General features: G+C 40.5%; 1 protein-coding gene across 5 annotated transcripts in view; it reads left to right on the top strand.

Annotated features, from left to right (window-relative positions):
* Positions 1 to 1,482: 1,482 nt before the first annotated feature.
* Positions 1,483 to 24,142, top strand: part of WAPL (WAPL cohesin release factor) — a 70,957-nt gene continuing 48,297 nt past the window's right edge. For 2 of the 5 annotated variants that reach the window (XM_062634055.1, XM_062634056.1), the window contains exons 1-3: positions 2,219 to 2,650; positions 5,057 to 5,580; positions 22,347 to 23,390. In XM_062634055.1, the coding sequence (XP_062490039.1) occupies positions 5,079 to 5,580; positions 22,347 to 23,390 (1,546 nt within the window). In that variant the 5' untranslated portion in view covers positions 2,219 to 2,650; positions 5,057 to 5,078. Of the gene's footprint in view, positions 1,802 to 2,218; positions 2,651 to 3,510; positions 3,536 to 5,056; positions 5,581 to 22,346; positions 23,391 to 24,142 lie in introns of those variants that run through there. The other 3 variants (XM_062634057.1, XM_062634053.1, XM_062634054.1) reach the window with 3 other exon arrangements.

Raw genomic sequence — 24,142 nt, 5'->3', positions numbered from 1 at the left:
AGAGCACATTCAGAGTGTGTTCTTCAGAATACCAAAAAGCTACCAACACATCAGTAGATATATGGCAAAGGCCCCAGGTCAACTTACTTGCAGGATCACGATCCTGCATTGATAGTCTTGCATCTCTTTATTGAAAGCCAGTAACTTTGCATGGGTTAAAGGTAAAACTAATAAAAAAGTAATGTTTCTTAACTACAGGTATCAAGACAACTCTCACCTCTTCTGTGCAGTGATATCAGCCTCTTCATTTTTTATTTATTTTTTTTTTATTAATTTTGCATTTGGCACCTGTATGTTAAAACCTTTCCTCAAACAGCAGATGGTTGTTGTATCATCCAATGTGTTATGAAAACAATTTAGGTTCCAAGGTTTTTAGAGGGGGTTTTGGGGTTGCTTTTGCCCCCCCCCCTTTTTTTTTTCTTTCCTGAGGGCCTCACTCCACTGAAAAATTACCAATCGGTATGATCTTTTTTAATGCACCATTTTTCTCATAGTGCACCCTTAGTTTTCCATTGCACAAGTATTTTATAAAATGCTGCTTACAGAATGTAGAATAGTGCATTTGATGATTGTGTGCTGCCTGTACACATTTCCTGTACGACACAATCTCCATGGAGTGTTTTTTCACCCTACACAGAGTGCATCATTAATTAAGTCTCAAAGGTGTGCATAATGTACGTGGGTGGCTGTAACTGCTCTGTATAAGCTGGTGCTTGTGGAAGCAGGAGCTTGTGAAAGCCACTGTTTTTACCGTCTACACTATGAGGATTTCATGGGACTTCTCAGCAGAGCACGTTTCCTCTCTGCAGCGGATGTAAAGGCTTGAGACTGTACAACCACTGTGAGTACCAATGAAGTGCCGCTGCTGCTTGGCGTAACAAACTTTTAATTGAGTCGACGTAGGGCTGGTGCGGTGCCCGCCGTGCTGCCAAACTGCTCAGGAGGGTTCTCACCGTATCTCTGCCCGCTCCAGCTACTTCCTGCACCGGGCTACCGGGGAGACCCCGGACCCCGCTCGGGGCCCCTCTCCGGTGCCGGGGTGTGATGGCCATGGCGGGCCTCGCTGTCCTCGCCTTCGGAAACCGCAGAGGAGACACTTTCCTCCCGGGGGCGCTCTCGAACGAAGGCCGCCTTGGAGAGCGCGCGGGTCCCGTCAGGCCGCGCCACGACATCGCAGCCCGTCCCGGCCTCTACTAAGCGACGGGACCCTCGCGGGCCCAGCACAGCTCGGGGCCGCACTTGGCGCGGGTTTTGCTGCCGACTCCCGGGGGCTTCGCGGGGTCCCACAGTGGGAGAGGCATCCCCCACCGAGACAGGCGCCCACCAAGCTGCAAACTACAGCTCCCAGCAGCCACCGCGCGGGGGGGCCCTGCGTCAGCTCCGCGCGCGGGGTGGGCGCATGCGCGGCTGCGGCGCTGTCGGTTGAGTAACGCGGGTTGCGATTGGCTGCGGGTGGTGGCCGGGCGTGGGACGCGCAGTGACGGAAGGAGCGGGGCAAATGGCGGAGAGATGGTCCTGGGCCCCGTCCCGAGAGCGGCGATAATCCCGGCGCGGAGGAAGCGGCGCCGGAGGAGGCGGCGCCGGGGCCCCTAACGCCCGCGCCACCCTGGGAGGCTGCCACCGCCGCCGGGGAGCAGGCGGAGGTGTCCCGTCGGAGAGCGCCTTTCGCAGGCGGCGGATCGGCGGCCAGAAACCGCGGCGAGAGCCACATCCGCGGCGCCGCCCGGAACGCGCAGGCCCAGCACCCACCGCTCGCTTGCCCGCCCGCCCACCCACACCTGCTGCCACGACCGACGCCGAGGTAGGTGCCGGGCGAGGAGCGGCTGGGGGACGCCCGCTCGGCGCCCGAGGCCTGTGCGGGCCGCGGAGCAGGCCCCTACGCCCCGGCGGGCAGGAGCCTCCTGCCGCTGTCCCGCTTCCGGGGCGGTGGCGGCGGGGTGCGTGGGGGAGCCGCGGCCGTCCCTGGCCCGCCGGGAAGTTTTCGTTGCGGTAGTCGCGGGACTTTGGTCGAGTGTTAAGTGCGGGCTAGGGCCCGCGGGAGGGGGGAGGATGCGGCCTGCAAGAGCGGCGAATGCCGGCGGGCTCGGTCGTTTCCCCGGACCGAGGGCTGCCCTGCGGCCCGTGGACTTGTGTAATGGGGGTTGGTTTTCTTTCGGGGCGGGGAGAGGGAGCCATGGAGGAAGGGAAATGACATCAGAAATGGCCGGCTTGCACGGTGGGGTGACCCGGTTCCGCTGGCACCCCTTTCCCCCAGCCGCAGGGGGAGGGAGGAAGAAAAGAAACTGTCACCGTGGGATTTCATCAGCTTCTTCTGCCTGCGTGCATTTAACCTATTTTCCTTTACTTTGATTATGTAAGAGGAGCGGTGTAGCGAGGAGCCACCAGTAGGGATGGCCTGTGGGCTTTCTGGGGAATCGCTGGGGTCTTTTATGTTTAGCTGGTCCGCCGAGTTAGCGCCGGCAAAAGCACTGACGTATATTTACATTTCTTGCACTGCTCCAGGTATTGCAGCACAATACAGGAGAGAGGGGCAGGGAGTAGAAATAGAGGGAATTTGGTCGAGTTTGTTATTTCACACTGAGTGAAAAGCAAGAGGGAATTTTAAGTGAAGTGTCAAAATCCTCATCTGTTGATATTCTCGTGCAAGGAGGTACCTGCGTGTTTCCTTATCTTTAATCTCAATCTAAGATGTGAGTTTATAGCACGGTGTATTTATAGGCTTTTGGATACTCATCTTTTAATCTGTTTACATATTTATTTTATTCTATTTTCACAATCTTTACTTACAATTTACAATATTTATTAGAGTTTTGACGTTTTGATTCAAAACTTCGTATGAGACAATCTTAATTATAAAACTTAGAAGTAGGAAAATGTGACGAGAGGAGCTCTAATATCTGAAAACAAAGTTCTCTTCACTACAGGAGTCTTTTTAAAACTGCAGGCCACGAGTCATAATCTAAATCTGCCATTTGGAGATGCTGGAAATGGATAAATTGAAATAGTTGAGTCAGGGTGTAAGGGAGGGCAATGTGCTGAGTGGAGCGTTTAGGTTTTTTTTGTAATAGTTGTATAGGAATGGAGATGTTAAATATTTCACTTCACTTTCTATAGCTTTAAAACTTGGTATTTCTGCTATAAAATATCTGTTAGAACTATTTCAAGCATTGGCAAAATAAAACTAGTAAATTTGATTTATTTTGCTGTTTGTTGTCTACAGTATGTAGGGAAGTCTTAGTTTCACTCTTGAATGAAAAACAGGAAGTTAGAGCTAGTTACAGGGGGCAAAAAAAGAAAAAGTTTGGCTATGATGGGTTTGGAGCAAGTCAACACTGGAGGAGAAAGGATGGAGATGGGGTTAAAGGGTAAGGCCTACTGGGAGCAACCAGAAGGAGTCTGCAGAATGGTGTTTTGCAGACTTGTGGTCAGTAGATAAGCACGTGCCTTTACTGTCCAGCTGCTAACCTGCTGAGGAGAAGTGCTTCCCAAAGTGGTGGCTCCTGTATCTCTTCTGCCTTGCAGTACCATCCACCTGGTAAACTTCTGAAGTTCAAATTTGATACTTTTAATTCACTTAAAATTTGCTCAAGGATAGGTGGCCTGATGAATTCTCAGTTCATATGATAAGTGAAACTTGGCTTCTTCTGATAAAGGAGAGTATTATTAAGTGAGACAGTCTTTCCAGAACGAAGTGGTAGAATGGATTAGTCTTGGCAGAAGCTGGTCTGGCACTTCAGGTTGAGAAACTCTGAGTGTTGAGAGGAAAACTAAAATATTGAAGACAGTATACCACATATTTTGGGAAATAATAATAGTAAAACCAGATGTTTTGAACAAATAGGTCAAGTGATAAGTTTATTAACCATGATTTTAAATGCTATTTTTCATATACTTTATGTGAAGGCAGTTGACATTTGAAGAGTTGGGTTTCCTTGGCTCTGTATCTTAAATAAATGCCCCCTTTTCAACAGATGTTTTGCCGGTACGGAGAGTAATTTCAGAGGGAAAGATGGACTTGATTAGATTCAGACTGACTGTAAAGGATTCCAATTTCCTATTCATGTTCAGGCCAAACAGAAAAAAAGAGTGCTGGTTTACAAAACAGATATGATCATTTTCTTTTTATGTTGTCTTTTGTTCAGTAGCTTGAGTATTTGTTTTGGGGAAAAAGAAACAAAGTGGTTTGTCTTCTTGAGTTAAGCAAAAGTAGGAATAGAACACATGTAGGGAACTTTTTAAATGTGTTCCTGTTTAATCTGTTCATATTTAAACTTTATTCCTCTGAGAGACCAAACTGTGAATTGGGCTAGAGTTGTAACAACCAGTCAACAATTGTGGTTTATGCTGGTCCACACAAGGAGGATTCCTCCATGTTCTTAGAAATGGATTGAGAAATGTCTTTGTTGCTGTCCCTTGATCAATTGGATTTACTCATGGGGGATTGTTACGTTCCAGTCTTTACCATGGCTGTGCAGATGGCATAAACCACATCGTATTACCAAATAATATGATTGCTATGTATGTCTGAGTGTGCAAGAAGAACATGAGTTGGAGTTGTCATAATAGTTTGTAATTAACATCTAAAATATTTACAGCAACTTGAAATATTCTGACAGTTTTTTTGATTTAACTACAAAGAATCTTTTAAAGCCATACTGTGCTGTTTGGCTCTAGCAGAGAGCTGCATGTTCAGATGTGGTGAAAATACTGCTTAGTTTTCTGTTGGTGTTTCATGAAAGCAGTGCCATGTACAAAATTAGAGCAAAGCAATAAAAAAAATGATGTGTTTCTAGCACAGTATTTTTTCATTGTGCCATTGTTTTATAAATGTGCAAGTAACTGAATTTTGAGTTAATTTGGTAGATACATATTGCAGAAACTTTTGACATAATGACAATCACATGTAAATGAGTTGGTCTAGAGAGAGAATCAGATGATGTATCTGTTATTCATGTGAAGTATACATGCCTGGTGCTTGTGGGCTCCAAAAGGATGGAAGTACGGTCATCTGCCCTAGGAAGTTGGTGAATTTATGTTTCTTCTTCCTTTCTACCAGAGAATATGAAACAGGAGCCAAAATGACATCCCGATTTGGAAAGACCTACAGCCGGAAAGGGGGAAACGGCAGTTCCAAGTTTGACGAAGTATTTTCCAACAAACGGACCACCCTTAGTACGAAATGGGGAGAAACCACCTTCATGGCCAAATTAGGACAGAAGAGGCCGAGTGTCAAACCAGATATTTCCGAAGCTCCTAAAAAACCCAAAGTTGAAGATGAGGTAACAGAGGATCCATTTGGTTTTGACAGTGATGAAGAATCTCTTCCTGTGTCTTCGAAGAATGTGACACAGGCTAAAAGCTCCTCTCAGCTGGAACCCAGTGAAGCTGCTCAGTCTGAGGACTTCACTCCTCTACTTGAAGCTAACAGCAGAATTAATCAGCCAGACAGTGGAGAACATGTTGCATCCAGCAAGTGCATAACTTTTGACAATACTGTTCCTCTCTTAAAAGAAAAGAGCACAAGCAAAACCTTGGAAGATGGAGAATGCCAAGGCAGCAGTGCTAAGCTTGTAACTGCGGGTATGTTTACTCAACTGTCTATGGGGTTCTGTTATTGTCTGTTTTTTACTAATCCACATTTAGACTTTGTGTTTTCAGGGGTTGGTTAAATGTTCTAATAAAACCGTGGGGTGGTTAATTCTTAATTGTAAGAAATTGTCAAGAATATGCTATTTAACTAAAACAATCGGGAAGCATTTTGTGTTTTACGTGTTGATTTCAGGTCTTTGGCACTCTGATTCTTATGTCTGCAAATTGAAATACAGTACTTTAGATTCAACGTATTATGTTAGTCTACCTTGAATAGAATAATCTTCCTTTTCTAAAAATGTGTTCTGAGCTCAGCGCATTCGTGGTTTGGTTTGGGATTTTTTAACGTAGTGTTTTGAAGAGTGATGAGTTGGTAATAACAGAATGCTTTAGAATAGAATTCTTAAGTTGCTGGCTTTAATTTAGTGCAGGTTCATGGTTACTACCATGCGGGTGCAGATACAGCTTACTACTTGCCTTACTTAATTATTTGAATGGAAAAAGTACTTTTCTGAACCTCAGTTGCACAAAGGTCTTTCTTTCTTTCTTTTTTTTTTGTTTGTTTGTTTGTTTTGATTTGTTTTTTTTGTTTTTTTTCTATCGATGTGTATGCAGAAAGTTCTGGACCCATGAAATGAAATTCTGTCTAGCTTCTTCTAGGAGCTGTTTTGAGGCTCTGATGTGTTTGTAAGGTATCTTAATACTTTTCAGAGGGAAATCACAAACCCCATGGAGCTGAATATTGCTGTAATTTTGTTCAAGACATTCTTGGACAAGATCAGATGTTATTAGAGCTCATGTTTTCACATAATGGGCTAATTAAACTGCAGCTTCTAAATTGGGCAGAAGATGACATTAGATGAACCTTGATGAATATGACACCTACTGACTTGCTCTGGATTATCATAGTCGACTTTAATGACAGAATATGTAGCTGAATTCTCAGATACAGTTAACGTTAGGATGAGAAATTTGAGTCTGCCTGTTTAGTTGTAATACAGTGGACAAGAAGATAGTGAATAGTTGAAGGTATGCATAGCTCAGTTATTTACGAAGTAATTTTATTAGTGATGTAACACATGAAAACCAAAAAAGTGTTGACTTGAACTGTAGTTTGATAGACGCAATGGTGGGACATGTAGCTGTCTTTTGATTTTACTCTTACTTTTGCTGCTGAAATATTTCTCATTTTCATATGTTTTTCTGTAGTTTATCTATCTGTAAGTATGATCCACCCTCACACCTTCAGCCTGGAAATACAATTTATGTTTTCCTAAGTTTGAATATAGTTTTCATGAGAGACTAAATACATTCACCCTCCAACATTTGCAAGGCGAAGGAATAATTGCACGTTTCTTTCGTTGTTAATGAGAGTTTGTAGCAAAGCAAGTTTTACAGTAAAATGGATTCCATGTAGAAAAGCTTTGTTAGAACAGTATTTTTCAGGTTGGAAAAGAATATGAGAGAGCAGTGGGAAGAAAATGTGATAGAGTGCTGAACATTCATAGTGCTTGAAAGGCCAAGAGGAACAGACAGACGTCTGCAGTTTCATTGGTGCTTCCTGGTTCCAGTAGTGTAGTAAATAATAAAATAACAGTGTTTAGCACGGGCAAATCTTTTAATTTGATGCTTGCTTAAATTCTAGAACCCCTTGTAAGGCAATACTATGTATATCATAAATATATACAGCTCTAAAAGTAAGGAAGCCAATGAATCTTGGTGGGTAGGTCCATCAGGGGCTGTTTGAGCATAGTGGTGGTTTGAATGCAGAGGAGATTACTTAAACAAGTTTACTGAAGGAATTCTGTTCTTGCATGCTTTCCTGATTGCAGTTCATCCAGAAGCAGGGAATGATAAGGTGGTTCTTGATCTGATGAAATTATTCTTTCAGAATCTATTAGATTCAGTTTATACACAGTCAAATGAAGATTAAGGTCCATTTCATCACTTTCTTCAGAAATTAAATTCAACTGAGTATGAATCTTTGCAAAATGTCCTAGGAGGGCCTTTAAATAAGGGTGAGGGAACCAAGACTATAGCTTTTTAGTTTGGACAGTTTTTCTAAATGAAACTTGGATGGCTTAAGCAGCTATTATGTTTGTGTGTAGATTGATCCAAAATAAATAAAATTGTCTCTGAGGACATCACTCAGAACATTGAGCAATTAGAGGCAGTTGTATAATTAGCCAGCATAGATGTACATACTTCAGAAGATTTTTTTCTGGATTGACAGTCAAGTTATAAAGTTTGGTGGCATGAGGCTATCTTCCAGAACTGGAGAGAGTTAGTTTTAGTGATTGTGGGTGAATGTATGGGGGAAGAGCGAACTTGGGGGGAGTTAAAACTAAACAGCAATAAAAATGTTGTTGCGTGATCTTCTAAGGTATGGTGTATGTACTTTTACTGTCTACATGTCCTCACCCTCTCCACAACCATTTTCTCCTTCCTGGTGACTTTTGTACTCTACTAGGTTCAACCAGATCTGTTCAGCAGGCTCTGCAATTCCTGAAAGGGAAAGAAAGGGCGGTGTGTGTGTGTGTGTGTGTGTGAACAGAGGGAAGGGCAAGCAAATGGAACAACGTTAATATTCCCAGTGTGAAAGAGACTGCAATGTGAGCTTAACCTTAACCCACATACACCAGTATTATCTCTAGGTGTAGGAAACTAGGCCTAGATGTTCATGAAAGTGCTCATTAACTTGTTTAAAGTGCAGTTTGTTAGTCCTTGTCCTGATACTGACTAGACAGTGCATGATTTAAGCTCTCCTGATAGCATGTGCCATTTGTTGTATCTTAAGTGTTAACATATGTGAAATAAGGTTAACAATTAGAACAAGGCAGAAACTCTGATTTGACATGGCTTTGGTAAGCAGGGAGCTGCACTTTAACCTGCTACTTCTGCTCCATGTGTATTGTCCTGCCTCAGTGTCCATTTCTTTAGACATTAAAATAAAGGTGGTGGTGATGCAAGTGTCAGTTAATTTTAACTGATGTTTGGTATTAAAAAACAGTGTGTTTGTTTGTTTTAATGTTTGTGCAACCAGATAACACAGTTGAGGATCTGTCTGTACCTTTTATTTTAAATGGTTGGACTTACTGGTTTGTTGGTTTTTTGTTCTGTTTTTAAATAGCCTTCAGCTAGTGCTGAATCTCATTTTAAAGGCTTTGAGAAGCTCTTAATGTGGAAAGCTTCTCATAATCTTACCCTAATGTTACTTGATCAAGACTTAGTACTGTCAGAAGAATGCTCATGGGTAATCCTATATGTAACAGATAATTTACCTGAATTGCTACTATCTGTATATTAGTGATAGCAAAAGAGTATTCAGTGTTAATAGCTGCTCTTAGGTCACTTCTGTTAAAGTTGGAGGACTTGGTAGCTAGAAATAAGTTGTGTTATTGGGAAAATATTATACTGGTAATTCCTACCAAGCAAAAATATATCAGCTTAGTAGGTGAGTTTTTTTTATGAGGGAGTCTTACATTAGGATAAAGTGAAAACCCACAGATCAATACTTATTTGGAATTATGAAAAGCCTCGGTGGGTCATGATTTTTTGGGGTTGCTTCAAACTGTTAAGCTAATTCTGTATGGCAGAGTTGTTGAGTGCAATTTACTTACCTCTTGAGGAAGAATTTCAATTTTGGCCTTTGCTGTCCAAAAAATGAGGCAAGAAGTTGGGAAACTAAATGAAGTCTGAGCATTTGGCTATCTTAGGAGACAGCTGGCAGCAACCATGATGAAAAAAGACCTGCAGCTGTGCTCTATCTGACTCAAAGCATTAAGAAACTTACAGCAGAGAAGTGGAAAGGTCTGTCAGAAAATATGTATGCCCATAGAATTTCAGTGTTAGGAGGTTTCAGAAGGCAGTAGTTATGCTGGGTATATAGATAGATGGGTAAGTCCTTTCTTCTTCAGTTGTTTTTGTTATGTTTCCCCCTTTTTAAGATACTCTTTCTGCCATTGCACAGGGAATTTTCTTGCTGTATGAACAGCTCAAGTTCAGGCTAATGTGATACCAGTTTTCTTTTGCCTTGGCATTAGTCTGATACTTTGCAGGCTTGGTGGTGTTTTTTTTTTTGTTTTTTTTTTGTTTTTTTTTTAACTTGAATTCAGAAATCTGAAATTCAGTTTAAATTTCCATATTCATGCTGCTTTGCTGAAATAGCAATACAGGAAAAAGACCCAAGTATTTAGGAAGGAATCTTCCAATTTCTGCAACATGTTTTTCCTAATGACAAGGAAATGCATGCTGTGTATGTCCGTGGACAGGGTACATGGAACTCTTTTTCCACTCAATCTGTAACTCCCCTTTCCCAAAGAACAGTGATGATCTCAGTACCTTTTTTCAGAATCCATACTTTTAAAATATTTTTTTTTTATGGACTTATACAGTGAACAATTTTTAAAAGGTTTAAGTTTTGACCTTTTCATTTCTTTCATGCTTCAGAAGTTAAAGCAACTTTTTGTTCAAAATAGTTGGTTGTTGCTTGTAGAAGAAAACCAAACACTGTTAAATGTGCCTCGTAACCAGGCCAAAGCATGCAGGAAAGCAGAAGACAGTTGGTGAGGAAGCCATTTCAGGTTCAAACTGCTGAGAGACTATTAACTGCATGGGAAATGGTTTTCAATTTCAAACTTAGCTCGTATTTTCTTCTAAGAAACTGCTGCTGTGTTCAGTAAAGGGTTTCAACAAACTTGAGTAGTGTCTGAATTCAGACTGACTTAGCCCAAGGACACATTTGTTTTAACAGTTATTAGTGCTGCTATGTTATAATATGCTTTAATATTTTTTTGATGAGGGCTCATGCTACAAAAGTTGGTGAAAACAAGCTTTTTTGGCACCTGCCATCCCCTTGTTTTGCCCATGACACTTTGTTTTCTTTTCCCTGCAACGGGGAAAATAATTAACTTCCTGGATTGGCTTTCTTCTGCTGTTCTGAGCAAAAGATGCCCTTCAGAGCTACCAGTGAGGAAGAATGTGTCTGTTTCATCAGACTTCCCACCAGAGGTGATGGCATGGCACAGCTAACTAGCTGTGACAACTCTAGTACTGCAATTGTGGCATCTCTTCTGACTGTTGGATTTGATGTTGTACTATTTCCTGTCTCTTCGGGATCATTTTAGTTTTAGATTTCCAACCAAGTAATCTTGCATGTGGTGGTGTACAATTCTTCAAAGTTTAATTTTTTCTTGGAAGACAAAAAATAGTTTTCTTTCATTAGGAAGGGGTTTTTAGCACTGTTTACTAAAATGGCAGTTTGTCTTTTGTTTGAGAGAGTTGTGGACTTTGCATACAAGTTTGGTGCGGGCATTGATAACATGCTGTGTGGTATGCTGGGTTTTTGCATATCTGTGTCTGTGGAGTCACATTATAATTCATATTGTTATGAATGTAAATATACAGATGATAGGCAGTTGAAAAAAAATTGGTTGTGTCTTTCACGTATATACTCATCAGAAAGAAAACAAATGAGGTTTTAAGCAAGATTAGAAAGAAGAGAGGAGGAGGAATGGCAGTTATTCCAGGCACAGCTACAGGTTGAGCAAAGAAGTGATGCAGAGCAGCCCTGTGGAGGATGACTTGGGGGTGTTGGTTGATGAGAAACTTTACATGAGCTGGCAGTGTATGCTTGCAGCCCAGAAAGCCAACCGTATCCTGGGCTGCATCAAAAGGAGCATGACCAGCAGGTCGAAGGAGGTGATTCTGCCCCTCTACTCTGTTCTTGTGAGACCTCACCTGGAGTATTGTGTGCAGTTCTGGTGTCCTCAACATAAAAAGGATATGGAACTCTTGGAACAAGTCCAGAGGAGGGCCATGAGGATGATCAGGGTACTGGAGCACCTCCCGTATGAAGACAGGGTGAGGAAGTTGGGGCTGTTCAGCCTGGAGAAGAGAAGGCTGTGTGAAGACCTCCTAGCAGCCTTCCAGTATCTGAATGGGGCCTAAAAGGATGCTAGAGAGGTCGTCTTCATTAGGGACTGTAGTGACAGGACAAGGGGTAATGGGTTCAAACTTAAACAGGGGAAGTTTAGATTGGATATAAGGAGGAAGTTCTTTACTGTAAGGGTGGTGAGGCACTGCAGTGGGTTTCCCAAGGAAGTTGTGAATGCTCCACCCCTGGCAGTGTTCAAGGCCAGGTTGGACAGAGCCTTGGGTGACACGGTTTAATGTAAGGTGCCCCTACCCATGGCAGGGTTGTTGGAACTAGATGATCTTAAGGTCCTTCCAACCCTAACTATTCTATGATTCTGTGATTATTCCACCTGTTAAAGGTAAGCTGTAAGACTATAGGTGCAACTGGGACAAAAATATTTATATGGGAAAACAAAAAAGGAAGTTACAGGGCTTTAATTTGATAAAAAATGATGGTGATCATGGTAGGTGGCACCACAGTAGTGGTTAGGGCTCAGCCTTTCACAGGGTGGAGCCACAAAAATGTCTCCTGTTCTGAAACATGAAAATCTGTTAGGTTTTTGGAATTAAAATAGTGGTTTATCAGAGACGCTGAACACTGTGTTACCAAACTGCTGCATCTGGGTGATTTGAGAGAAGAAAAGGTGCCTTCTGCCTCGCAAACTGTGTGTTTAGAAGAATAGCTACACTAACTAAAATGAAAAGAGATAATGTGATTAAGCTTGCTTTAAACATAGTCTTAATAAATAATAAATTCAGACATTTCATATGAATTTCCTTAGAATTTTCATGTTCTGGATGCTGGAAAGGAAACAAGAAAAGCAAACTATTCTTAAGGAAAGTAGTTATGTGATGACAGCAAATTAAATTTTACCGCTTCTGTGTTTTCTGGGGAATTCTTCTGCAAAGGAAGATGCCACTTAAAACATCTGCTAAGAGACACTGTCTATCCAACCTGCATGCAAACTGGTTGGAAACTCATTTAGATTCAAAGAGCGTGGAGAACCAGAATTAAGAATTTGTCATCATAGCTATGGATGTTGTGATTCTATAATTTTAGCTCTTTTAGTGATTGTTAACCATGAAACTGGTCTTGAGAGTCTCATCTTCTGAGGCTCTTACGCTTATCTTCTGTTTATGTCTCCTAATAGTCACTGCTTTTTGAGATTTTATGGGCATCCATGGATAATGACTGATCTAAGTAAATTTTGCCCATTTCTTGCAATTGTGTATTTTATATCCCTAAGCTTTTTCTGTGTTTTTCAACTGTTCAGTCACAGGTAGGAAATGGATCAAAGGATTTTAGCTTGTAACCTTTTTTCCTTTCCAACCAAAACATGTGATTTTCCAATGTAGAGTAGAAGAGAGAAACTGTAAAGAAGTCCTTTTTCTTATTTGAAGAAAAGCATGGCTTCTCTGTGGTTGCTGGTTTTCTGTCCAAACCAGAGAAGACACTGTGTGTACATCTCATTTGGGCTCTCTTCCCAGAAATGAGCAATGTGATACAAGCACTTTGTCAAGATTTGTCTTTTCGTTTAGCTTTGTCAGCTTCAAGTTGTAGAGCAAAGGGATGCTTGGGAACATGGGTGAGTGTGTAATGGAGCCTTAATAAATAATTCCAAGAGTACAGGACCATCAGGCAGAGCTGTAGCTCATAATGAGCTTAACAAACTTTCCCTCATCCTGTGTCAGTGGTCTGTTCATGAGCTGTAGCCTGTTGGCATATGTGCTCTCAGTAGTTGGAGAGAGCTGAAAGCCCTGGATATGCTTTTCTCTTACTGCTGCCTTTTCCTTGATGTTTTTTGTTTTCGTGCTTTTGCATCTGTCTGGGTAGTCAGGTTTCTATTTGAAGAGAAATAAAGAGGAATAGAAAATTGGAATCATGCCATGTGCCTGCCCTTTTAAAGATTTCATTGCTTCAGACTAACTTTAATATTGTCTATACATTCACAATGAATTCTGTTAGTTTCTGTAGCTAATACTACCTAGTTTAAGTTTGTAGATTTCTTTCCTGCAAGTAATAACTCAACCATGTTCCTTTTGGTATTAAAATGAAGGCTTTTACAGCTAGTTACACGGGAGTGAAGGAGCGTAAGATTTCATGCTGCAAAAGCTAAAGAAGGCAGCATAGCTTGTTGCTTGTAGCTTGGAGGATGCTTTGATTAACATTGAACAATTGGTAGAAATGAGAGAAAGCTAACCTGGAGTTCAAGTTAGTAGGGATAATTTTTAATACTGGGAACTCTTTCATGAAAAAAGAAGTGAGTTTATTTTGCATACGTGATAATATTTTGACATCTTAGCATGCTTTCTTAGCACACCAAGGCAAATATTGACTGTCCTTTTCTTCAACTTCCTAATAACATTTGTACTTGTTAACCAGTTTTGATCAAACTTGAAGTGGTAAGGAGAGATTTCAAAGATACAATGGAATTCCAAGTGCAATGAAAAATGCTGGAGTGAAAAACTCACTTCAGTTAATTTGTTTCCTTACCTCTCTCTTGTCTGCATGCTGGTAAGGAAAGTGCAGTTACAGCTAGGTTCCTAATTCATTTGAGAAGGCAGCAGCAGGCTGCCTAGCCAGCCCATGTTGCTGCTCATGATCTGCAGCGTGGTCTGTGTCATGCCCAGTCAAACAGGTTGGCGTTGAGGAGAGTGCAGAGGGAGGTGGTTGAGTTGTGGGGCAACAAGCTTTGTTTGTTCTGTCAGTCCCAGATCTACTGAGGACAGAAATTTACATCAACATTGTTCACACAGCCTGAGACTGCCCCGTGTTCCAGGTAACTTAAAAATAGCAAATAAGATTCTGCACCTCTCTCTCTAAATCGTTAACAAAAGCATGCAGTGTTTGACTTTAGGCAGGTAGTGTTAGATTCTTAATGATTTGATTTTTATGGAGCTGAAAATGATGTTTTCAGATTTAAAGCCAATCAGTTTACAATAATGGGAATAAAATTGAAATGGGGACTAGGCTGGAGGATACCTTTCTTAATGGTTGGTGTGGATTATGGGTGTGTTCTTTTTGGTTTTTTTTTTTGGTGTAGGCTTTTGTGGGGGGGGGGGGAGGGTGTTGAGGTTTTTTTTGTATATGTTGGGTTTGGTGGGTTTTGGGTTTTCTTGTGTGTGTTCCCTCCACCAAGAAGAGTTGTTTGCTTTCCTAAGGGATCTTTTTTTTTTTTTTTTCCTCACCTCACTTTATTTTGGGATCCATCTTGGTGTATGCTGTACCCTAAGGATCAGGATTTGGGATTGTTAACTCTTGCAGCTTCAGTAGTCAATGGAGAGAGCGTTATCTTTTCTCCGAACTTGAATGTTTTCTCTTCAAGTAAGGAGGCTCTGTCAAACTTCTGATCTCCTGTGAGAAATAGTGAGAATTGTTAAGAGTTGTTTTCATGGCTTCCCCTTTCTGCAATAACCTGCTTACTGCTTTTAGGCCTTGCCCGGAGCAGATGTTGACCAAGTTTGAGTTAATGCAGTAGTCAATACCATTATGATGAACCATGAGAAGGAATGAGGATGGTTCTTGTAACGTGTACCCAGATGCTGAAAGTATATTGTGATCAGTCAATCGCATGAATAAACTTTCATTAGAATAGAATCATGGAATGGTTAGGGTTGGAAAGGACCTTAAGTTCATCTAGTTCCAGCACCCCTGGCATTGGCAGGAACAAGTCACACTAAACCATGTCACCCAAGGCTCTGTCCTACCTAGCCTTGAACACCGCCAGGAATGGAGCATTCACAGCTTCCCCGGGCAACCCGTTCCAGTGCCTCACCACCTTTACAGTAAAGAATTTCCTCCTTATATCCAGTCTAAACTTCCCCTGTTTAAGTTTGAACCCATTACCCCTTGTCCTATCACTACAGTCCCTAATGAAGAGTTCCTCCCCAGCATCCCTATAGCCCCCCTTCAGATACTGGAAGGCTGCTATGAAGTCTCCACGCAGCCTTCTCTTCTCGAGGTTGAACAGCCCCAACTTCCTCAGCCTGTCTTCATATGGGAGGTGCTCCAGTCCCCTGATCATCCTTGTGGCCCTCATCTGGACTTGTTCCAACGGTTCCATGTTCTTTTTATGTTGAGGATACTATTACTGTAAATATTCTAGTATGTCATCAGTGATATGAGAAAATACTAGTTTGAGCTGTGTCTAAAAAGTTCTCTGTGGAATCTGTGAAGATGTCGAGGCACAAAGATAAGTAGCCTTAGTTTGACAAAAGAGAGCCACTCTGGCAAAATGTATAGCAAATTCTGGAAAAACACTTCAGGGTCCTGGAACCGCTTTGCAATCTCTTAAATTCTTGTCCTGCCACCCACCCCTCCAAACCCCCCATTCTCCCCACGTACTTTCAGGTAGTTTCTAGTATTCTCTACCTGTATTTACTTTCAAAATAGCCAGTAGGAAAACTTTGCATTAATTACTTGCTGAACTATTTCTCATACTGGGCATCTTTTTCTGGCCACTCTGTACTCTGCTGGCCTGTTGCAGCTATAGGTAATACAGCTGGGTTTTGGCTGTTCCTGTTGGTGTCTTGGTGCTTATTTCTAGGTCCTGGTGTCATGCTCACATGTGTCACAGAAACTTGCCTTGTGCTTAGAGGTGATGTTGGTCATTTGCCAGTATAAAGTTACTGGAATCACTTTGCTAAGTGGGGAGATAAATTGTCATATTGTCTATTTATTGGTTCTTCTAGCAATTTCTTTTTATAATTTCATCATCAATTCAGAAGTGAAGTTTTCTGAGCCTGGTGATTAGAGAGGTTCCTTATATTCCCCTTTCTTCACTATGGGAGTGGTGAGGCACTAGAACAGGTTCCCCGGAGAAGTTAAGGATACCCCGCCCTGGTAGTGTTCAAGGCCAGGTTGGATAGGCTTTGAACAGCCTGGTCTAGTGGAAGGTGTCCCTGCCCATGGCAGAGGGATTGGAACTGGATGGTCTTTAAGGTCCCTTCCAACCCAAACCATTCTCTGATTTTATGATTTATGTTAAGCACCTGCTCTAGAAGGCAACTTGAATTAGTACCAGAGGCCCCAGTCAGCTGGTGTGATGCGGCTTTTGCTCTGGAAAAAACTATTTGCCTTCTTTTTTTTTTTTTTTGTTCTTTAAGGGAATATTTAGCTAAAGATTGATGGCAAGAAGCCTAATAGGAGGTTGTTTTTTCTGTTTCCAATTAGTAACTTACCTTGTTTTCTTGTAATGTTCAGTTTGAAACACTATTTTTATGGATGGCATACAATTTAAAACAAAGTGATTCTCTTCACTCTGGCAGTTTATGAAAGCCTTGCAGTTTTTCAGACCTTTAAGCATCTCAAGAAGTCTGTAATTATATGGTGTCTTTTTTTACTGCTGTGATCAAACTAAATGTTTGCTGGATGTGGAAATATTTCTTTTTCTCATACAGTACAATAAAGAGATAGCAATGCTTCTGAGGGCTATTTAGGAGCGCATTTTCAGGTAGACGTTAGTTCCTTAACAAGAAAAACCTGTTAAATTAAGGGCAAGATGTGCAGTGGGTACTTAATAAAAAAAATAAATTGGAAATCTGAGATGTCTTAATGTCAAAACCGTGAGAGGTGTCGAGCTGAAGGATGTAGGTGTCTTATCTCTGAAAAAAAAAATTAAAAAAATTAGGTCTTTAGGAAAACAAAAGTCTAGAATTGCATTCTTCCTTTTGTACATGGTTTTAAAAATGAAAAGACAAGAGTTAGTCCCAGCATGGCTACTCGTGGTAGCCACAACACATTTTCTGTTTTGCGGGTATTGTAGAATAGCATTTGTTCCATCTAATAAATGAGCATTTAAATTAAATGTGTTGTTTAAAAAAGATACAGACGGAATATTCTCTTTATATCTGTCTAGTCTAAATGATACAAGTCTTGATGCATATTTGTTTAATGTTTAAAGGTTTATTACAGAAAAAGCAGTGGGATTTTGTCACATTCCCACTGTTTGAACATTTTCATATATCTAGAGGAATATAAGCTATTAATTTTTCATAAATTTAATATGTTGCAGTGTATGAATTTGATTTTTTTGTCTCTTAATGGTCCTCTTACTAAGGTTACTTGGGACAATAATTATCATGATCACTTAAATACAGCTTTGTGAAGTTAGGTCATGTGCAGCTCTGAAAAGATTTCAGTGGGTTCGGTGGGAAAGAGTAGAATTTTCAGTTATTTTTTTAATTAACCACAGTACTTAAGACGTTCTTACCTTGCTAGTGACATAATGTAAAGAGGTACGTTTGTGAGTGTTTTTCTTTATCAGTTAACTTGTAATTTAAACATGGCAGCTGTTTACATTGATTCTCTCATACTCAGGTTATTCACTTCCAGAAATTTAAATGGAAAACAAATTATGACTGCTGCAGGAAAATGTTAAGGTTCTTAAGAGTATTGTGCTAGTACCTGAGGGGGTGGGGAGAAAGCCTCTCTGGTGTATTATGTACTTACATGCTATTGCTGATCTGAAATTACTTGGGAGACTTATTATGGTATTTGAGCCCCAAAAGAGCCTAGTTGTAGTTAAAGTTGGGAGAAGATATTACATGCCTCTGAACTCCAGAATTTATTAATTCAGAATTAGTTCATTTTCTCTTATTTTCTCTGTGCTTTCTATATCTGTAAATAAAATTATATGTTACATGTTTCCTGCAATCATGCTAGCTTCTGCTGTAATAGTTACTACTGATAAATATAGTAATTTTTAAAATCAATATTATGAGAATTGCTGGTATTGTGTGCCTTTGGGCAATTAGCAAGTGATTTGCAGCAATTCCTGGTAGGGAAGCTTCAGTCTGATAGCTGTTGACCTACTGATGGGATGAAAAGGAGCGTTTGAATCCTTCAAGGAAGTATTTCTCTAAATGTCATTGCCTAGTTTTCTACTAATGCATTATGATGATTCAGTTTTAAAGCCAAACTCTGTACCTGGTGCATGGTAAACGGTTTACTGGTTCCATTTTCCAGCAGCTTTGCTTATTATTTGAGATGGAAAAACCGCTGTGCTGCAGTTGCTAAAACTACTCAAGTACTGTGTGGTTATAAAGTTTTGGTGTTGGATAGGCACAGAATGAAAGGGGAGGTTAACTGCCACTTACTTGCTGAGTAAATTTTTATGCTGTATTAAATTACTAGCTGAGAGTGAAAAGTGAGATGTAACATTAGGTTGATACCTGTGAAGTCTTTTCAGAGACAATTGAAAGCTCCGTAAGAACGTGAGAAATTAACATTATGAAAATTAACATGGGGAAAATGATGCATAGCTTATAGCACGGCAACAGAAGTCCCACTGTGGTACAGAAAGGGCTGTTACTAATGAGTGCTTGACTTTTAAGATAGAAGTGCAGTAAAACAAAACACAGCTGTTTTACTCGGATAGAATGGTCTTGTTATTTATTAGTCAGCTGAGTTGACTGGAGAAGGTGATTTTCCTCACATTTACAGGTGAAGAGAAACAACAAATTCAAGTCTGAAAGAACTAAATGTGTGGTGCTACTGCTTTAAGCCAGTCTCATCAAATTTTACTAATGTGCAGGTGTACTAATACCATGAGTACATGTACATTTTGGTGGTTCTTTTAGAGGTGGCGGAGAGTAGCACTGAGGAATTAATAGCTAGCTTAATTTCTTTGGCTTTGTACTTGGGACTGTTGGGAACAAGCATGAGGAGAGCAGGCAGGTTGGGTAAGTGTGAAATTGGAGGTGAGAATAGGAGCTGCTCTGGGAAGAAAAAGTGTAACAGCTTCAGTGCAGCCAGAAAAATGAAATGGAGAAAACAGATATGAAGTAGGAGTGGTCTTATCGTGATGTCTGTCAACTGATGCTTCAGTTTGTCCAAATGAGGCTGCTGCAATAAGAGTAGAAAGTTTTGTGCCCTTAATAGGTCACAGACAACTAAATGGGACTGTGTTGCTTGCTCAGAGTCCTACAAATATTAGGCTAATTTTGGCCCATTCTAAAATATTCTAGAACAACTTTTAAAATAATTTTTCAGTGCATGTAACTACACCATCAAAAATAACTAACATTCACTCTTACAGAAAATACTCTCTGTATGTATTACAGGCTAGTCAAGATTTTTGTGATATCCTAGTAGCAGAGTGTTTAAAACAAACAAACAAAAAAAAACAACAAACCAAACCGCAAACAACAAAACCCCAATTAAAACAAACAACAAAACGGGCACTCACTCCTCTTCTTCTTCCCTGTCTTTTTTTTTTATTCCCCAGGATGTTGATTAATGTTTCTTTGGAGTCAGATTTCTTGGATTTTTTTTTTCCATTAATTTTTTTGTCAATGCCAGTGATGAATATGAGTTGTATATATTTTTATGTATCTTTGGCCTCTTCAGACTGTTTTCAGGCTTGAGGTGTTGATCATCATTTCTACTTAAGAGCACATACTGTAGCTGAGATGCTCATGAGTCAAGCAAAGAGACAATGTAAAATTAAATTTCAGCTTTTTTCATCTCAAAAGAGATTCCTGAGTTGTTTGAGTCTTGGGCTGCGATGTGCAAACCCACATATATATTCTGTTGCTTCCCTGGGAAGATGAGATTTTATTTAGTCCTGGTATGAAATGTGGCTCTTTAAAATCGCATACTTCCTTGGGATGGGAAAACCATTCCCTTTCCAGATATACATACTGGAACATCTTCCCAGCAATTCAGTATTGTTTAGTAAGCCAAGACAGACAGATTGTTAATGTACTTATTTTAAATATTGCTTAGACTTTAAGTAAATTATATGGAATGGTAGTGGTGAGGCTGCAAAATAAGTGTATTTTAGCGAGAAAATCAGAAAATCTTTTGAGTTTCATTTGGTGGTTTTAATGTCTGAGTATTATGGTAGTCTTCAGTTGCACAATAATGTTAAACATATGGGTGAAGGAGGAACATACTGTGCACTGTCAAACTGATTACGGAAAGATTAATTTTGGTTTGGCCGCTTAGATTATCACAAGCATGAGATTGAAATGGGAATAACAAGATTTTTTTTTTGTTTAATGCATAGATACTGAAAAAGCTTAAACAAGATTCCATCACTGATGTGGCTGAGGCTGTGCTTTGGGGAATTTAGTTTTGCATTTCACATACTCTTGCCGAGTATGTAAACCTCTGACAAACCTTGGGTGGACCCCAGAGACCTTAAATGCAGTTTGTGAGATAGTGCTTGTCCCGTCACCCAGAAGAATTTCAGCTGGGATTAAACCAATTTCTTGCAAAACTGTTCTTGGTAGTCATTTTTGTAAAATAGAATTTTCTGCTTGCACCTCAAAGTTCTTTTATAAACCACATACGCAAGGATGGCATTTACATGATGTGGTTGTAATTTTGAAAACAAATGGACAAAAGCGCCAGGGCAGAAGTGATGTTCACTTTCCTCATCAGGAAGGTTGTAACCTTTTGGTCAGTGCTGTGAAATTTTGGTACCATTTGGGTAAATGGTAGCTGATGAAGTTTATTGCAGTCAGGACTAGTGCTAAAAAATGCCAAAGCCTTCATTTTAGTGATGAATTTAGGGAGCATTTGCTGCCTAACAGATTTGAACCTTAGCTATTGCATTCTGCCAGTGGAGCCTCTTTTATTACTGTAGCATTCTGCACCTGTGTCTTCTAAGCATGTTCTCTTCCAGCATTTTGTTTTTGTACTTGTCCCTGTGCCAGTTGCTTCTGTTTCTCCAGTTTATCTCATTATGTGCTACTCTTCTGTGCATCAGGGTCCTCTGCATTCCAGTTACGCTTCTTATCTTGTTTCTCCTGGCCCAGGCAGCCGGTACAGTGAGGGTTGATAGTAACAGTAGACACCTTGGGTTATACTGTCTCAGAAATTTCAAAGAAATTTCTGCTCATCTAGTTTCCAGGAAGTAACACACTTGTGTTTCTGGGTATCTTTGTGTGAGGTACAGCAACAGAGCATGGCAGATGCAGATGATACTATCTTCATGGAACTCTGATACCAAATCCACTTAGCTTTTGTTGTTTTTTGTGGAAACCAAGGGGAATGGTTTCCCTACCAGTTTAGAGGATAACAGGTGGAAGAATTCGTACTGTTTTCCCTGGCATTACTATTGTGTGAATGCTGGTCAGCTGGAAACAAATCTTACAAAAAACTGGGTTCTTATGGTGGAATTTGTTCTCTTTGAGAGCATAAGATGGAAGTGTGGCTATGGGTTGGGGAAGTGCAAGACTAACTTGTGGCAGCAGCTCTTCTTCAGATCTGTAGACCTTAATTGTAAAAACTTGCATTTCAGAAGGGATTTAATGTTGTGATAAAAAGTGTTGCATTTTTTTATTTCTCATGGAAGTCCAAATATTTTAATTTGAACAGAAAAATCAAATAACAGTCACTGAAGTTGTATGCTGTTCTGTTTGGAGTATGTTGATTGAAACTTGTGGTACAGTTTGTAACAGGGACTCTACTGTTTTTAGTACAGATACATTAGTGGATTGTTTTCACTGTTTTTTAGTAGCTGTACAGTTAGTGAGGTAGGCAGTGAATTATAGGTTAATTTTCAGCAATTTTACTTACTTCATCAGTAGGTTCTGTGGTCCACACTGATTTTAATTTCTTCCGTGCTGATACCTCACTGCTGTCTAGTTCTCAGACCAGGAATATCTGAAGGGACAAGCTGAAACCTGCCCATGCATCCCCTTTCCTGACCTCAGAAGGAAATTTTAAACTGGAAGGCTTGAATGTATAAAACAGGAGGATAAGGACCTCTTTAATGTTTTTTGTCATTGACCACTGAGTATTTGCTGTTACATTGCGACTTCAAAGTTGCCTGCACGGGTGTTATTTTTTTTATAATGCTTTTTAGTTATAAAGTTATCTTTTCTTGTAGATAAAATACAGACTTTGAATGAAGATAATGAGAACAGTCATTTCGGTTATGAGAACGCTGAAGACAGTAACAAAAACAGTGCTGAAACTACAGACACTTCTGGGTATAACATTGAAGCCAAGGACTTGCCTGATTCTTGGGACTCCCACGTCGGAAAAACAGACTGTCCATCAGAAACATCTCGGACGAAGGGCCCATTAAGAACTCACTTGTATGAATGGGAGGATGATACTGAAGATACCAGAACTGGAGAGTATATATTAGATTTTGACAATGAACGTCTCTCAGAGATGAAGAGCAAGGATGAGGAGTGTGATAAAGAAGATACTGAAAACCCAAAGGAAGCCATTAGTGAAGAACTTGTGCAAACTATTCCTAGGCCAAGCAACTGTAGGACGTACTGTCGATCCAACAAAGCAAAACTGCAGGGGGCAACAAATTTTGACAAGCTAATGGATGGCACTAGTCAGTCTTTATCCAAAGCAAATAATGAGTCAAATAATGATGGTCTGAACTCAGCAAGAAAAGTTCCTTTAAGTAGTGGGACCAGTTTTAGAGGGACGGTTGGACGGACTAGAGACTACACTGTTCTACATCCATCTTGCTTGTCAGTTTGCAATGTTACTATACAGGATACCATGGAACGAATTGATGAATTTACCACCACAGCCCCTACTGACCTGGGAGAAGCTGGGCGCTTAAGAAAAAAAGCAGACATTGCTACTACAAAAACTACAGCCAGGTTTCGACCAAGCAATACCAAATCCAAAAAGGATGTCAAGTTAGAATTTTTTGGGTTCGATGATCAAGATGAGGGAGAGGGAGATGAAGGTGCCTCTAGAAGTTCTGGGAGTTCCAATTACAAAATCAAGTACTTTGGGTTTGATGACTTGAGTGAAAGTGAGGATGAAGATGAAGAGTGGCAGGTGGCAGAAAGGAAAGCTAACAAAAAACGAAATAGAGCTGCACCATCTTCTTCGCTACAGTCAACCTCTGATGGCAATGAAAACTGTTCCCAGGATAGCCAGCTCAGTACTAATGCAGGTAAGCAGAACTCTTCTGGAATACATACTTAACATTTAAATTTAGTTGACCTTTGTATTTTGCTCTTTTTGCAGTATACCTGAAAGTTTTTTTGATTACTGATTTGGAAATGTAAAAGTTAAATTTCCTTATTTCTACTGTGGTCCTGTTTGGTGCCTCATACCTGTCTTGTAGTACACTTTTTACCCCTTGACCTCTTGCCAGGGGGTAGAGGTTTGGGTTTTGGTTTCGCTTTTTTTTTTTTTTTTTTAACCAGAAGATTCTTACCTTTTTGGTGTGTTGAGCATACAGTGCCTATGCCTAGAAGGCAGATATCTTCCCTCAGAAGCTCCACATCAACGTAGAATTATGGAGCTGAGTGCAGAAATTTAAGTAGCTCTTGAAGATATGAAATACCTGTTTCCTTTTTGTGCTTTTGGATATGTTTGTAAACAGTTTGGACCTTTCTCAAGTTCTCTTACCCAAGGATGCACAGCTCAAGGGAGAGGCTGTGAGCACCGATGGGGTGCCAGTCAGATGAGTGGCTTTGAGTGTGCCTCTGCATATTGATGTATTTCTGCTTTTGCTTTTACCCCAGTCTTCTGCATGGGCACTCTTGCTGAGCAAGTTCTGGTATTTTGAGTGCCTTTGAAACATTAGGCTTGCTTGGTGGTCTGTTGGGTGCTACGTAATGACTTTGATTAAGATTGAGATGTGTTGGTGAAGAAAAGGAATAACTTTGAAAGGCTTCTTTTAGCCTTTTCTTTCTGAAA

This window comes from Pezoporus occidentalis, unplaced genomic scaffold, assembly GCF_034315485.1.
Source record: "Pezoporus occidentalis ecotype Australia unplaced genomic scaffold, CSIRO_AGI_Poc_V1 ctg41, whole genome shotgun sequence".
In the NCBI taxonomy this organism is placed as follows: domain Eukaryota; kingdom Metazoa; phylum Chordata; class Aves; order Psittaciformes; family Psittacidae; genus Pezoporus; species Pezoporus occidentalis.
This window is presented reverse-complemented; position numbering and strand designations above follow the sequence as displayed.